This window comes from Schistocerca cancellata, chromosome 2 (genome assembly GCF_023864275.1).
Source record: "Schistocerca cancellata isolate TAMUIC-IGC-003103 chromosome 2, iqSchCanc2.1, whole genome shotgun sequence".
Taxonomy (NCBI): Eukaryota; Metazoa; Arthropoda; class Insecta; order Orthoptera; family Acrididae; genus Schistocerca; species Schistocerca cancellata.
In genome coordinates, this window is record NC_064627.1 from 924,453,875 (window position 1) to 924,469,120 (window position 15,246).

The 15,246-nt window shown below is 42.7% G+C and overlaps 1 protein-coding gene across 1 annotated transcript in view; it reads right to left on the reverse strand.

Moving 5' to 3' along the window:
- Window positions 1–222: 222 nt before the first annotated feature.
- The window catches only part of LOC126159931 (uncharacterized), a 48,512-nt gene continuing 33,488 nt past the window's right edge, over window positions 223–15,246 (reverse strand). The window contains exon 3 of the mRNA XM_049916741.1: window positions 223–486. Within this exon, the coding sequence (XP_049772698.1) occupies window positions 398–486 (89 nt within the window). The 3' untranslated portion in view covers window positions 223–397. The remainder of the gene's footprint in view (window positions 487–15,246) is intronic.

A 15,246-nucleotide genomic window follows, 5' to 3' on the forward strand; every position in this document is an offset into this window, starting at 1 on the left:
AGCTTTATCTTAGGTAGAGGGTTTATCTTCGTCTGGTCATTTGTTCATTCTAATACAGCCTGTTTATACCAGCAATGTTAAATCCTACCAATAAAAAAAAGAAATCCCTTCCAGCATTATTTTATAACAGAACACATGTTTACAGCGTTCACACAGTATAATAAGCGCTGGTAAAAAAAAAGGTCTAAATTATGATTAATATACATGACACCTTGGCCTAGACAGCAGACAGAAGTTTAACACCCGCTAAATTCAACGATTCAGGACATTTTCTTTTACTGATATGACGACAAACATCTTCTGCGCGTTAGAGACGAAGAAGCTTTGCTCAGTCGTTTCCGTCACAGGAAGTACCAGCCTCCAGCGAATCCTGAGTGCAGAACTTCTATACTCCATCCTAGTCATCGAGGCCTGGAGGCATCGTATCATCCACCATTGATCTTCGCCCTGCGCTGTTGACAATCCGCTGCAACGGCGCCAGATCATCTGGGAACAAGATCACGAGAAAACACCTCAATGGTGGAGAAATAGCACTCGGGCGCAGACGAGATTTTTCTGCACAGCATACTCAAAGGAGCATTCTCGAAATGGAAGCATACACCCAGTGGTTACCGGCTTTACTCACCTTTTGACAGCGATTGTAGCAAATATTTACTATTAAATATCACCAATTTGACCTTATTTTTGAAGCTAAAATAGCACACTTACAAAACGTAAGTCCCTGAAATCAACCCCGGGCAAAAATGTGGACTATACGAGGTGCATTCAAGTTCTAAGGCCTCCGATTGTTTTCTCTAATTAACTACTTACCCGAAATCGATGAAACTGGCGTTACTTCTCGACGTAATCGCCCTGCAGACGTACACATTTTTCACAACGCTGACGCCATGATTCCATGGCAGCGGCGAAGGCTTCTTTAGGAGTCTGTTTTGACCACTGGAAAATCGCTGAGGCAATAGCAGCACGGCTGGTGAATGTGCGGCCACGGAGAGTGTCTTTCATTGTTTGAAAAAGCCAAAAGTCACTAGGAGCCAGGTCAGGTGAGTAGGGAGCATGAGTAATCACTTCAAAGTTGTTATCACGAAGAAACTGTTGCGTAACATTAGCTCGATGTGCGGGTGCGTTGTCTTGATGAAACAGCACACGCGCAGCCCTTCCCGGACGTTTTTGTTGCAGTGCAGGAAGGAATTTGTTCTTCAAAACATTTTCGTAGGATGCACCTGTTACCGTAGTGCCCTTTGGAACGCAATGGGTAAGGATTACGCCCTCGCTGTCCCAGAACATGGACACCATCATTTTTTCAGCACTGGCGGTTACCCGAAATTTTTTTGGTGGCAGTGAATCTGTGTGCTTCCATTGAGCTGACTGGCGCTTTGTTTATGGATTGAAAAATGGCATCCACATCTCATCCATTGTCACAACCGACGAAAAGAAAGTCCCATTCATGCTGTCATTGCGTGTCAACATTGCTTGGCAACATGCCACACGGGCAGCCATGTGGTCGTCCGTCAGCATTCGTGGCACCCACCCTGATGACACTTTTCGCATTTTCAGGTCGTCATGCAGGATTGTGTGCACAGAACCCACAGAAATGCCAACTCTGGAGGCGATCTGTTCAACAGTCATTCAGCGATCCCCCAAAACAATTCTCTCCACTTTCTCGATCATGTCGTCAGACCGGCTTGTGCGAGCCCGAGGTTGTTTTGGTTTGTTGTCACACGATGTTCTGCCTTCATTAAACTGTCGCACCCACGAACGCACTTTCGACACATCCATAACTCAATCACCACATGTCTCCTTCAACTGTCGATGAATTTCAATTGGTTTCACACCACGCAAATTCAGAAAACGAATGATTGCACGCTATTCAAGTAAGGAAAATGTCACCATTTTAAGTATTTAAAACAGTTCTCATTCTCGCCGCTGGCGGTAAAATTCCATCTGTCGTACGGTGCTGCCATCTCTGGGACGCATTGACAATGAATGCGGCCTCATTTTAAAACAATGCGCATGTTTCTATCTCTTTCCAGTCCGGAGAAAAAAAATCAGAGGCCTTAGAACTTGAATGAACCTCGTAATTCTGACAGTACCTAGTTATGACTTTCTGTAAATATAGCTTCTATATTTTCGCACGCATTGCCTGCTTTTTAATCGCTCTCCTCAATGCAGTCGACTAATGTCCAAACGTTAAGAACTATGCAGCGAAGTGAAAGTCAGAGCCCTCCTATTCGCGGAATGATGTAGACGATGGAAGAGGAGGGTGGAGGTGGACACATCTGGTCAACGTGTTTTGAAATTTTGTTCGAAAATACATATTATTCCACACAAAAAATAGTATGTAATATGAGTACGAAATACATCAATCTCAAGCATACATCAGCTCCATATCGTATAACAATTTTCTCGTATTGATATTCTGCACACACACACACACACACACACACACCTCAAATTGAAGATTATAAAATGAAGTTAATTATCTTTGTTTTACAATTTAATTATGCTTATCACGTTCAAGAAAGCGCATGTTTTGCAAATATACTTCACTTCAACAAAGCCAGCTTTAAACTCCAAACAAAATAAAGGCACACTGGCAATGTTTATCGGCATAAATAGCACAGCATGGGAACCAAATATGTTCCAAAACGCCGCGCATAAAAACGGGATTTTCTGGTGCTCGTACCTCGAGTTCTGTTGGTGATAAAACGGTAAGGTCCAGTGTTTTGGGTAGCCCTTGGGCTTAGGGGCCATTTGTACGCCCAACGTAAGGATGGTCTTAGTGTCACCATCCTACAGTACACGGCCAAAATACGAATATTACGTACTTCCTCTTGCTTAGAGAAATCTAGCAAAGTGGTTGGTTGTTTTTGCATTTGATGTGGTCTAAGATGGACGTGACGGGACTTCCAGAAGAACAATTAGTCCATGGTTGGTTCCTCGGAAAATTCCACGAGGAGGATCTTTTTACTGTATTTTCGCCCTCACCTTGGGATCAAAACTCAGCCGAGTATTCCAAGACGGTTATGCATAGCAAATTTCTGAAACTTTTGCGATATATTCCTAAAATCCCGATTTCGAACAACCTTGACAATTTTCATGATACCTTTATGTGTTTTCAAGATATAGAGGTTCAAAGTTACCCTACTTCCGGTATGAGGCGAAATCTAGAAACTAACCACGGAAAATTGCTCAAATTTTTACGGTATATTATCTAGGAATTTATCTCATTTATGTAGAAGAGACATCTCAACGTTTTCAATAACCTTTGTCTGTTATCGATAAACATTCGAAAAACTTGTCTCTTGGGTACCAAAACCCAGCCGCTGATTCCGCGACAGCTGTGCATAACAAATGGCTATAATTTTTACGATGTATTTTTAAGATCACGATCTCGAACAACCTCGAAAATTTTCTTCATATCTTCATCTGTTTCCGCAATGCAGAGGGTCAAAGTTATAATACTTGTACATTTAAAATATGAACGTAAAATCTAGTATGAGGCGAAAACGTAGTTTATAAAGCGTTGTAGCACGAGGAAATATGCTGTAAAGTGTCTCTGTTATCATCTGGGAACACAATGTTGTAGTACTGAAGAACGCGGTGCAAAATTTTTGTGCGCGTAAAAACCGATCTGAGGTGTAAAATTAGTTTCACACATGTAAACTACTTATATTTCACTGATCAACAAATTTCTTTTGACATGAGTTTGTAAGTAGGTTGTTTAGGTTTTTATGTTGGTAACGCCACGTAGCGCTCTGTATGAAAATCACTGACTGTGCTGTGTAAAGTCTGTGGCTGGTTTGCATTGTTGGAATAGAATATTTGCTATTGTAGTGTTGGGCAGTTGGATGTGAACAGCGCGTAGCGTTGCGCAGTTGGAGGTGAGCCGTCAGCAGTGGTGGATGTGAGGAGAGAGATGGCAGAATTTTTAGAGCGGACGATCAGAAAGAGTAAATTTGTAATATTGGATATGTTGAACTGATATATATATGATGATTTTTGAATATTATTAAGGTAAATACATTGTTTGTTGTCTATCAAAATCTTTCATTTGCTAACTATGCCTATCAGTAGTTAGTCCCTTCAGTAGTTAGAGTCTTTTATTTAGCTGGCAGTATTGGCGCTCACTGTATTGCAGTAGTTCGAGTAACGAAGATTTTTGTGAGGTAAGTGATTCATGAAAAGTATAGGTTATTGTTAGTCAGGGCCATTCTTTTGTAGGGATTATTGAAAGTGAGACTGCGTTGCGCTAAAAATATTATGTGCCAGTTTAGTGTTGATCAGAATAAGTAAAGAGAGTAATGTCTGAGTACGTTCAGTTTGCTCATCTGTTTGAAAATCAAATAACGTAAGAGGTTTATCAGTACAGTCCTTCATAATTTTTTAAAGGGAGGTTTCAAGTTTCATGCCCTGCTGTGGCATGGAAAAGAATGGAACCAGTGGAAAAATGTTCCTATCAGAGCACAAAAAAAATTTGACTATGTTCCTGTTTATTTAAAAGACTCTGACTGAAAAGTGGGGTACCAGCTGCCTCATTGTACCTTCCTCACCGTCTTTAAAAATATTCCCAAATATTTTGGCATGCGAACATATTCACGCTTTTCTATGCTGACAGAGAAGATGAGAGTGACGGTGGCAAAACGACAGAATAGTAATAAAGACTGGAAGATTGTAGACAGTGGTTGCGTTATAGAAAGAGCGACAGAGACGATGGCAGTGTGAGAGAAAGAGGGAACATGGTTGACGTTGAGAGAAAAGTGCTAGGAAAAGAGTGAAGGAGACAGTGCCAAGGGATGTGGGAGGAGAAAAAAGAGAAGGAGAAAGTGGTAATAGTTGAGAGGCAGTAATAATGAGAGACAGAGTGTATCACAATGACAAAGAAAAAGAGAGAGATGCTGACAGTGAGAAGAGGCAGCAGGAGCAGAAAGGAAGGAATGAGATATTAACAGTAACAGAGGACAAGAGGGAGACAGTGACGATGAGAGGAGACTGTAGTAGTAGAGCAAAACAAAGGGGGCTGTGTAACACAGGAGACAATGACAGAGAGGCGCAAGAGGTAATGTCAATTAACTCGGCTGAGCGAGTGAGTGAGAAAGAACAACTAGGAGCGGATGGGTATGAGCGACTTACAGCAATGGACTTCTGGATGTGAGGGGAGCTTGTAGAGGTCTGAGGTGAGATACATGTTAAAAAGAGTGCGAATATGTTCGCGTGCCAATTTTGTTTTGGAAAAATGTATAAAGGCGCTAAGGAAAGTAGAATGGGGCAGCTGGTACCCCACTTTTCAGTCAGAGTATTTTAAATAAACAGGAACATACTGCATTTTTTGTGCTCCGATAGGACTGTTTTTCCGTTGGTAATTATACAGGGTGTTACAAAAAGGTACGGCCAAACTTTCAGGAAACATTCCTCATACACAAAGAAAGAAAATATGTTAAGTGGACATGTGTCCGGAAACGCTTACTTTCCATGTTAGACCGCATTTTATTACTTCTCTTCAAATCACATTAATCATGGAATGGAAACACACAGCAACAGAACGTACCAGCGTGACTTCAAACACTTTGTTACAGGAAACGTTCAAAATGTCCTCCGTTAACGAGGATACATGCATCCACCCTCCGTCGCATGGAATCCCTGATGCGCTGTGCAGCCCTGGAGAATGGTGTATTGTATCACAGCCGTCCACAATACGAGCACGAAGAGTCTCTACATTTGGTACCGGTGTTGCGTAGACAAGAGCTTTCAAATGCCCCCATAAATGAAAGTCAAGAGGGTTGTTGAGGTCAGGAGAGCGTGGAGGCCATGGAACTGGTCCGCCTCTACCAATCCATCGGTCACCGAATCTGTTGTTGAGAAGCGTACGAACACTTTGACTGAAATGTGCAGGAGCTCCATCATGCATGAACCACGTGTTGTGTCGTACTTGTAAAGGCACATGTTCTAGCAGCACAGAATCCCGTATGAAATCATGATAACGTGCTCCATTGAGCGTAGGTGGAAGAACATGGGGCCCAATCAAGACATCACCAACAATGCCTGCCCAAACGTTCCCAGAAAATCTGTGTTGATGACGTGATTGCACAATTGCGTGCGGATTCTCGTCAGCCCACACGTGTTGATTGTGAAAATTTACAATTTTGGAATGAAGCCTCATCCGTAAAGAAAACCTTTGCACTGAAATGAGGATTGACACATTGTAGGATGAACCATTCGCAGAAGTGTACCCGTGGAGGCCAATCAGCTGCTGATAGTGCCTGCACACGCTGTACATGGTACGGAAACAACTGGTTCTCCCGTAGCACTCTCCATACAGTGACGTGGTCAACGTTACCTTGTACAGCAGCAACTTCTCTGACGCTGACATTAGGGTTATCGTCAACTGCACGAAGAATTGCCTCGTCCATTGCAGGTGTCCTCGTCGTTCTAGGTCTTCCCCAGTCGCGAGTCAGAGGCTAGAATGTTCCGTGCTCCCTAAGACGCCGATCAATTGCTTCGAACGTCTTCCTGTCGGGACACCGTCGTTCTGGAAATCTGTCTCGATACAAAAGTACCGCGCCACGGCTATTGCCCCGTGCTAATCCATACATCAAATGGGCATCTGCAACTCCGCATTTGTAAACATTGCACTGACTGCAAAACCACGTTCGTCATGAACACTAACCTGTTGATGCTACGTACTGATGTGCTTGATGCTAGTACTGTAGAGCAATGAGTCGCATGTCAACACAAGCACCGAAGTCAACATTACCTTCCTTCAATTTGGTCAGCTGGCGGTGAATCGAGGAAGTACAGTACATACTGACGAAACTAAAATGAGCTCTAACATGGAAATTAAGCGTTTCCGGACACATGTCCACATATTATCTTTTCTTTATTTGTGTGTGAGGAATGTTTCCTGAAAGTTTGGCCGTACCTTTTTGTAACACCCTGTATAGTACCACACTACTTCTTTAATGAAGCACTAATTTGTTTGTTATTTGCGCTGCATTTGCGAATCTCGAAATAAAAAGTTCATGGCAAAGAAGTCTCTGGCATCATCTACAGGCTAGAAACTGTGCACTTTCTTACAGTGTACAAAGAGTGCTACCAATGTCAAAACAGTATTTCACAAACTTCTTACTCAGTCCTGTGTACATTACTTCGCACTCGACCATTAGGCGGCTGCATTGGAGAGGAGCGATTACAAACAAGCAGCGCACGTGTAAGTTGGAAAGCTGCACTTTCAGGAGGCCGTAACGTCGTGTTGTCATAATTATGGCCCAAATTTTCAAAATGGTTCAAATGGCTCTGAAAACTATGGGACTTAGCTGCTGAGACCATCAGTCCCCTAGAACTTAGAACTACTTAAACCGAACTAACCTAAGAACATCAGACACATCCATGCCCGAGGCAGGATTCGAACCAGCGACGATAGCGGTCGCGCGGTTCCAGGCTGAAGCGCCTAGAACCGCTCGGCCACATCGGCCGGCCCAAATTTTCGAGTGGGCTGATATCTTGCACATGTGTTATTGTCTCCTTAAAATATGAGGTCAAGTTAGTAACGTTTCCTTGTTAGACATATCGAACGCTGATCTACAGCGATGAGCTTCTGAAGCCTTTTCGAGAAATCGAACTTCAGAGTTTCGCCATTATGTTGAATGCCTTATGAAAATGCCAGCGGTCGAGCAACAGCGTTATGGCAGCCAACTAAGGCGGCACACTAGAGGTCTGCTCGTGCTGCCTTTGCGTCACTTGATTTAATTTTTCCCCAGTCTTCCACCAAATATTTGTATTACCACAACGAACCATGTTTCGTCAGCAATCAATAATAACTGTAATTAGATTAGATTAGATTTACTTTCATTCCAATTATTCCTTAGAGAGGAGGTCCTCCAGGATGTGGAACATGTCAGAAAAACAACAATACATGACAAATATTTACAACTAAAACAAATAAGCTAATGTACCATTCCACAGGTCCCAAGTGGAATGATCGTCATTTTTTAATGAACACTAAGAGTCATTTTACAAATACTAATGCACTGAATTTAAAATAAAAAAGTTTTTCATTTATTTATAAGGTAATAAACATGTAATACAACTACTGTAATACTTATTTACAATGAACACATTACTGCACTGAAATGGTGCAGAAGTTAGATTATACTTACACACTTACACACACACACACACACACACACACACAAATTTTCAGTGTAATGACAATCGTATATGAATGAATGGTCTCACGGTGGTATGCACTGATAAGATTCCTTCGAGCTTCCAGCCACGTCAAGTGATCTGAAGTCTACGAACTTTCGGCCTAGTACTCCTGAGCCATGGTCAAGTTGTGATTGTCTTTTGGCTGCTGCTGCAGTCCTTATACACTATGTGATTAAAAGTATCCGGACACCACCAGAAACATACGTTTTTCATATTAGGTACATTGTGCTGCCACCTACTGCCAGGTACTCCGTATCAACGACCTCAGTAGTCATTAGACATCGTGAGAGAGCAGAATGGGGCGCTCTGCGGAACTCACGGACTTCGAACGTGGTCAGGTGATTGGGGGTCACTTGTGGCATAAGCCTGTAGGCGAGATTTCCACACTCCTAAACATCCCTAGGTCCACTGTTTCCGATGCGATAGTGAAGTAGGAACGAGAAGGGTCACGTACAGCACAAAAGCGTACTGGTAGTACCAGTAGGTTAGATCAGCACGCAAGTATTACGGAGATGTTTCGCGAACTCAAATGGGAATCCCTGGAGGGAGGCTCTATTAAAAATTTAGAGCACCGCCATTTGAGGGTGACTGCTGAAATACCTCGAACGTACCAACGAACATTTCGCGTAAGCAATACCAAGATAAGACAAATTAGGGCTCTTCTGGAAGCATTTAGACCGTCGTTTTCCTCTCGCTTCATTTGCGAATGGAACAGGAAAGGAAATGGCTAGTAGTGGGACAAGCTACACTTCGCCATGCACCGTTCCGTGGCTTGCGGAATGTATATGTAGGTGTTATCAGAGCTAAAATTTTAGTCGAGTTTCTCTCATCAGTTGTTTCATTCTTCGCACTCCCAGTTTTCTGGAATATTATTATATGTCTGAAAAGAGAGAGCGTGAGGGCTTTTTGCTATCAGAATATGTTTCAGGATACAACCGTGCCGCTCCTCTAACAGTCTCGCGACCTTCGCCGTAAATGATATTAACTTGAACTTCAGGCGCACAGTAAACATAAGATCCGTTACGTATTTTCTTAAATGTGGTACAGCGGAGCAGAAGTTTGTCGGATTTTTGTTTCCTCCTGCTTGTGGGACACTAGTTTTTGGTTTAGACATCTCATTACTATTTGATCAAGTTATGTCCTTTATGTTCTCTACTAACGCTCTTTTCAATGTCACAGAAAATGTATATAGTTCCATCAATACACACGAAGTTCGTGTCACAATCCAGCAGCTATAAACTTTAAAAGTCACATGTTAATGGAAAATTCACCTCACTGTCGGCTTTAGCTTACCGATAATCGCAACTACATATACACTCCTGGAAATTGAAATAAGAACACCGTGAATTCATTGTCCCAGGAAGGGGAAACTTTATTGACACATTCCTGGGGTCAGATACATCACATGATCACACTGACAGAACCACAGGCACATAGACACAGGCAACAGAGCATGCACAATGTCGGCACTAGTACAGTGTATATCCACCTTTCGCAGCAATGCAGGCTGCTATTCTCCCATGGAGACGATCGTAGAGATGCTGGATGTAGTCCTGTGGAACGGCTTGCCATGCCATTTCCACCTGGCGCCTCAGTTGGACCAGCGTTCGTGCTGGACGTGCAGACCGCGTGAGACGACGCTTCATCCAGTCCCAAACATGCTCAATGGGGGACAGATCCGGAGATCTTGCTGGCCAGGGTAGTTGACTTACACCTTCTAGAGCACGTTGGGTGGCACGGGATACATGCGGACGTGCATTGTCCTGTTGGAACAGCAAGTTCCCTTGCCGGTCTAGGAATGGTAGAACGATGGGTTCGATGACGGTTTGGATGTACCGTGCACTATTCAGTGTCCCCTCGTCGATCACGAGTGGTGTACGGCCAGTGTAGCAGATCGCTCCCCACACCATGATGCCGGGTGTTGGCCCTGTGTGCCTCGGTCGTATGCAGTCCTGATTGTGGCGCTCACCTGCACGGCGCCAAACACGCATACGACCATCATTGGCACCAAGGCAGAAGCGACTCTCATCGCTGAAGACGACACGTCTCCATTCGTCCCTCCATTCACGCCTGTCGCGACACCACTGGAGGCGGGCTGCACGATGTTGGGGCGTGAGCGGAAGACGGCCTAACGGTGTGCGGGACCGTAGCCCAGCTTCATGGAGACGGTTGCGAATGGTCCTCGCCGATACCCCAGGAGCAACAGTGTCCCTAATTTGCTGGGAAGTGGCGGTGCGGTCCCCTACGGCACTGCGTAGGATCCTACGGTCTTGGCGTGCATCCGTGTGTCGTTGCGGTCCGGTCCCAGGTCGACGGGCACGTGCACCTTCTGCCGACCACTGGCGACAACATCGATGTACTGTGGAGACCTCACGCCCCACGTGTTGAGCAATTCGGCGGTACGTCCACCCGGCCTCCCGCATGCCCACTATACGCCCTCGCTCAAAGTCCGTCAACTGCACATACGGTTCACGTCCACGCTGTCGTGGCATGCTACCAGTGTTAAAGACTGCGATGGAGCTCCGCATGCCACGGCAAACTGGCTGACACTGACGGCGGCGGTGCACAAATGCTGCGCAGCTAGCGCCATTCGACGGCCAACACCGCGGTTCCTGGTGTGTCCGCTGTGCCGTGCGTGTGATCATTGCTTGTACAGCCCTGTCGCAGTGTCCGGAGCAAGTATGGTGGGTCTGACACACCGGTGTCAATGTGTTCTTTTTTCCATTTCCAGGAGTGTATTAGCGCTTGTAGCTCAGGGAATTTCCCAGCACAACTACAACAATTTACAACTACAATTCCGACTGTTCCTTGATCCAAGCACGTCCTGTGCTTTCTGGGGAGAAAAGAAATTCATAGCACTACTTGACTATAATAAGCGATCAGTTGATAGGGTGCATCCTAAGTCATCAAGGTGTAGTCAGTTTGGTAGTGGAAGGAAGGATGAGGAGTAAAAATTGTGGTCACAGGCCAAAGATTAACTACGGTATGGAGGATCAGATGGATTTAATGACAGTAACTACGCAGTGATGAAGAGGCTTTCAAGGGATGGTTTAGCGTGGAGAGCTTCATCAAATAAGTGTTTCAACTGCACACCACAACAGTAACACAACAAGTTTGTTTGCGTGGCCATCCAATTTTTTGAAAAGTTGAGCTTTTTAAAAAGGCACCGTACTAACGTAAACAAAAAGTAACAGAGCGAATTAAAATTCCTAAACGCCAGTTTAGTTGCGACGATGGTGACTTTAGGTTGCATAAGTGTAACTGTTTCTTTCAGTGCTACGAGGACACTGCCGGAGTGTACGAGTGCAAACATAAATACAAACAAGGCGCTCTCACGCCCAGCCCTCCAGTCAGTACTAGTGAATGCTCCTAACAGTCAAGAGAATGGCATGCAATAGCTAATGATCAACATCTATGGCTATAAACACGGGAGATACTGTCCTTACATTAGCACAAGCGTGAAAATGCAGCAGAGTGTGCAGCCAGTTCCCACAACAAAGCCGAAATGTCGGATCAGAAGATTCTACAACGATGACGCGTCATGAATAACCAAGCACTTTGACATCATGAAACACTTTATCAGCTTCATCTTCGCTAACAGCTGATTTTTGCGGATAAGAACCACTTGCGTGTCTGCAGTTTATGGCACAAAAATCATAATATCCAACTTTGTCTTTAGGACAAAAAAAAGGACAACGAAGGAATTATCCGAATGGGACGGATATCAGCAGATGTGTATGTACAGACAAGCAAATGACTACAATTTCAGAAAAATTGGATGATTTATTCAAAAGAATGAGCTTCACAAACTGAGCAACTTAATAACGCGTTTGCCCACATCTGATTCTTATGCAAGAGGTTATTCGGCTTGGCATTGAAAGACAGAGCCGTTGGATGTCCTCCTAAGCGATATCGTGCCAGATCCTGTCCAATTGGAGTATTAAAGGGTGTTTATAAATGAATATCGATGTTTTAACGCATTATAATATTTATTATATTAAACTTACAGTTATAAATGATATGTCAAATGCCGGCCGCTGTGGCCGAGCGATTCTAGGCGCTTCAGTACGGAACCGCTCTGGTGCTACGGTCGCAGGTTCGAATCCTGCCTCGGGCATGGATGTGTATGTTGTCCTTAGGTTAGTTAGGTTTAAGTAGTTCTAAGTGTAGGGGACTGATGAACTCAGATGTTAAGCCCCATAGTGCTTAGATCCATTAGAACCATTAGAATTAGATATGTCGAATGAAAGAGCAACTCAAACAGTTTTACCAAGAACCTTACATATGTTCAATGTGAGCATCATTTGTCATACGGCACACATCAAGTGTATAGCCGAGTTCTTGAAAGGTGGCTACACTGAGCCACAGCGCCAGAAATCGCGCCAGAGAGTATTGTTCCGCCGCCTCCACTGGCAGTGATTATTGAGACGTAGCGGCAAGCAGTTCTTGCCGAGAAGTTGTGGTGGACACTGCTTGTAGCTGAAGTTGGAGTGAGATGGGGTAGTAGTGAGTGTTTGTTCCATGTTTTATGCAGCTATGTGATGGGAGAGATAGCAGATGTTATTCTAATGGAGACATTGTAATGATCAGAGTGCATTTCGTCAATATAAATTAAGGTAACAAACTACTTTTATTCTTCTCTCTCATTATTTCAGTGACCTGAATAATGTGTCATTACAGGTTCAGTCAACAAGCATCTGGCGTGTGTTCTTGTATTAGAGTGTAATTTTGGTTTTCTTGCACAATTATAGTATTTGTAATTTTCTTTTATCACGTCAGTATAATTGGTATTTAAAAATTCTTGTCTTGTTGAAGAAGAACCGTGCCAGATGTGCGTTGAGTCATACTACCACATACAGAACAGCTACACTTGTGCTTTGTTGGTTTCGTAGGTTTTATAGTTGCTGGGGACTTAATTAATTATTTGTATTAACTGAAATTTTCATTTCATTCTTTGTGGTTGTTACATGCAGTCAGATTGCGTACAAAAACTAGTCAGGGCCAGCCGTTTACGAAACAGCGTAATCGGACATACAGAGACAGAAAATTAAAAAGTATTTGCATTGCATTCTTATATCTTTATTTTAATTAAGCACCCATGCACGTGGCGACCGCTGCTTCGGATCGTCCCTGGGAATTCTTCTGATTGTAAAAATAGTAGACAGTAGTATTGTTGTAGTAATTTGTAGTTTAGTAATTGTAGTCTATTTTGCATGTGCAGTTTGGTAATTGGCATTCTTCTAATGGTATTTTTCAAAATTTAATTTTTATTGCTTTGTATACGCGTTTGACGATTTGGTGCAATTATTTCAATTGTTCGATTAATCGTGTTTGAGGGAAATATTTCGTGTGAATGGTATTGTTGAAGATAAAGAGTCATTGTGTGTAATTTTCATATAGTGACGAGTTTTGTATATTTTGTAAATGATTACGCGATCAATGAAAAAGGCAAAAATGATGAATAATCAGAATAACGAAATTGTTAACATGGCGAACTCGCCAACACAGGAAAACAGTGTGATGAATAATGAAGTGGAAAACAATGTAATAAGTCGGGAAAATAGTCCGGAACCATTTCAAAATTTTTCTCAATTAGAAAATTCACAGAATACGAGATTAACGATAGAAGATTCTGAAATAGTATCGAATACAGATAGCTTTATGGCTATGCAGAAGGAAGTTAGTTTTACGGGAAATGTTAGGGGCGAAAAGAATTTCGAACAAGTTAATCTGGAGCAGTTGATGAGTGCAATATTAAATTTACGATCTGAATTAAAAACAGATAGGGGAACAATGGAGCAGTTTCGATCTGAATTAAAAACAGAGATAGGAACAATTAAAACTGAGATGGGAACTTTGGGATCTGAATTAAAAAATGATATGGGAACAATGGAAACACAGTTTAGATCTGAATTAAAAACACAGATGGGAACAATGGAAACACGGTTAGACTCACGAATAGGGACATGTTTCAAAAACATGAAAGATGAATTAAAGAAAGAAATTCGAGAAGAAGTACAACCGATTTTGAATGCTCACAATAATAGATTAGTTGCAGTAGAGATTAGACAAAGGGAACAGGATAGAGAACAGGAAGAAAGAGATCGCGTGATAGTACAGAAATTTTCAGAGTTAAATTTACAACGTGCAAAAGATAAGGAAGAAATATTTGAGAGAATCAAGGAATCCGTACCAAATGACAGATTAAATAACCTAACACAACAGTATGAACAATTAACTACTAAATGCGTTAATACTGAAACGCGAGTCGCGACACTTACGGAAGACGTAAATAAACAGAAAGAACAAATTGGTGACTTATCGGAAAGAGTGGAGGAGATTTCAGATAAATTGACAAATCTTAGTTTAAATGGGGACAGAGATTCAGATGACACAGCTCCATTGCCATTTTCAGAAACCGAAGAGTACCGGAGCATAAGTAAACATGTTGAAAATCAGGGAAAATTTAATGAACGCGTGAAAAGGGAATTTGAGGCATTAAAAAAGCAAGTCAAACAAATTGAAGGCAAAATCGTAGGAAAAGACGGCAAAAGAAATTTAGAATCACAGATACCAGAGGGGTTTGAAGAAAATAATTTGTTTCATTTACGGGATGCAACAAGAGAGCGCCAGGCGCGCGAACTTGACAATAATCGGCATTGGGACTGGGACAGACGCGGTAGGTCTTTGTCGCCACGAGGCGAAAACTTTGACTATAAACACTTTTTGACTGTTCGGAAATTTAAGATCTTCCGCAATTCTAAGAATGACATACATCCATGTTCATGGTTAGATCAATTTACGTACGCACTTCCACCAAATTGGCCACTAAGTCACAAACTGGAATTTATGTGTGGATATTTAGAAATCGAACCGGCGACGTGGATGCGCGCACTCATTAGAGATTGTAATAATCTGAATGATTTTTATCATGCATTTCTATCGGCATATTGGTCCGAAAACACGCAAGACAGAGTCAAACACAGTCTTATTATGCAGCGTAATTTCAAACAGTCTGAGTTCCGCACGCCAGCGGAATAT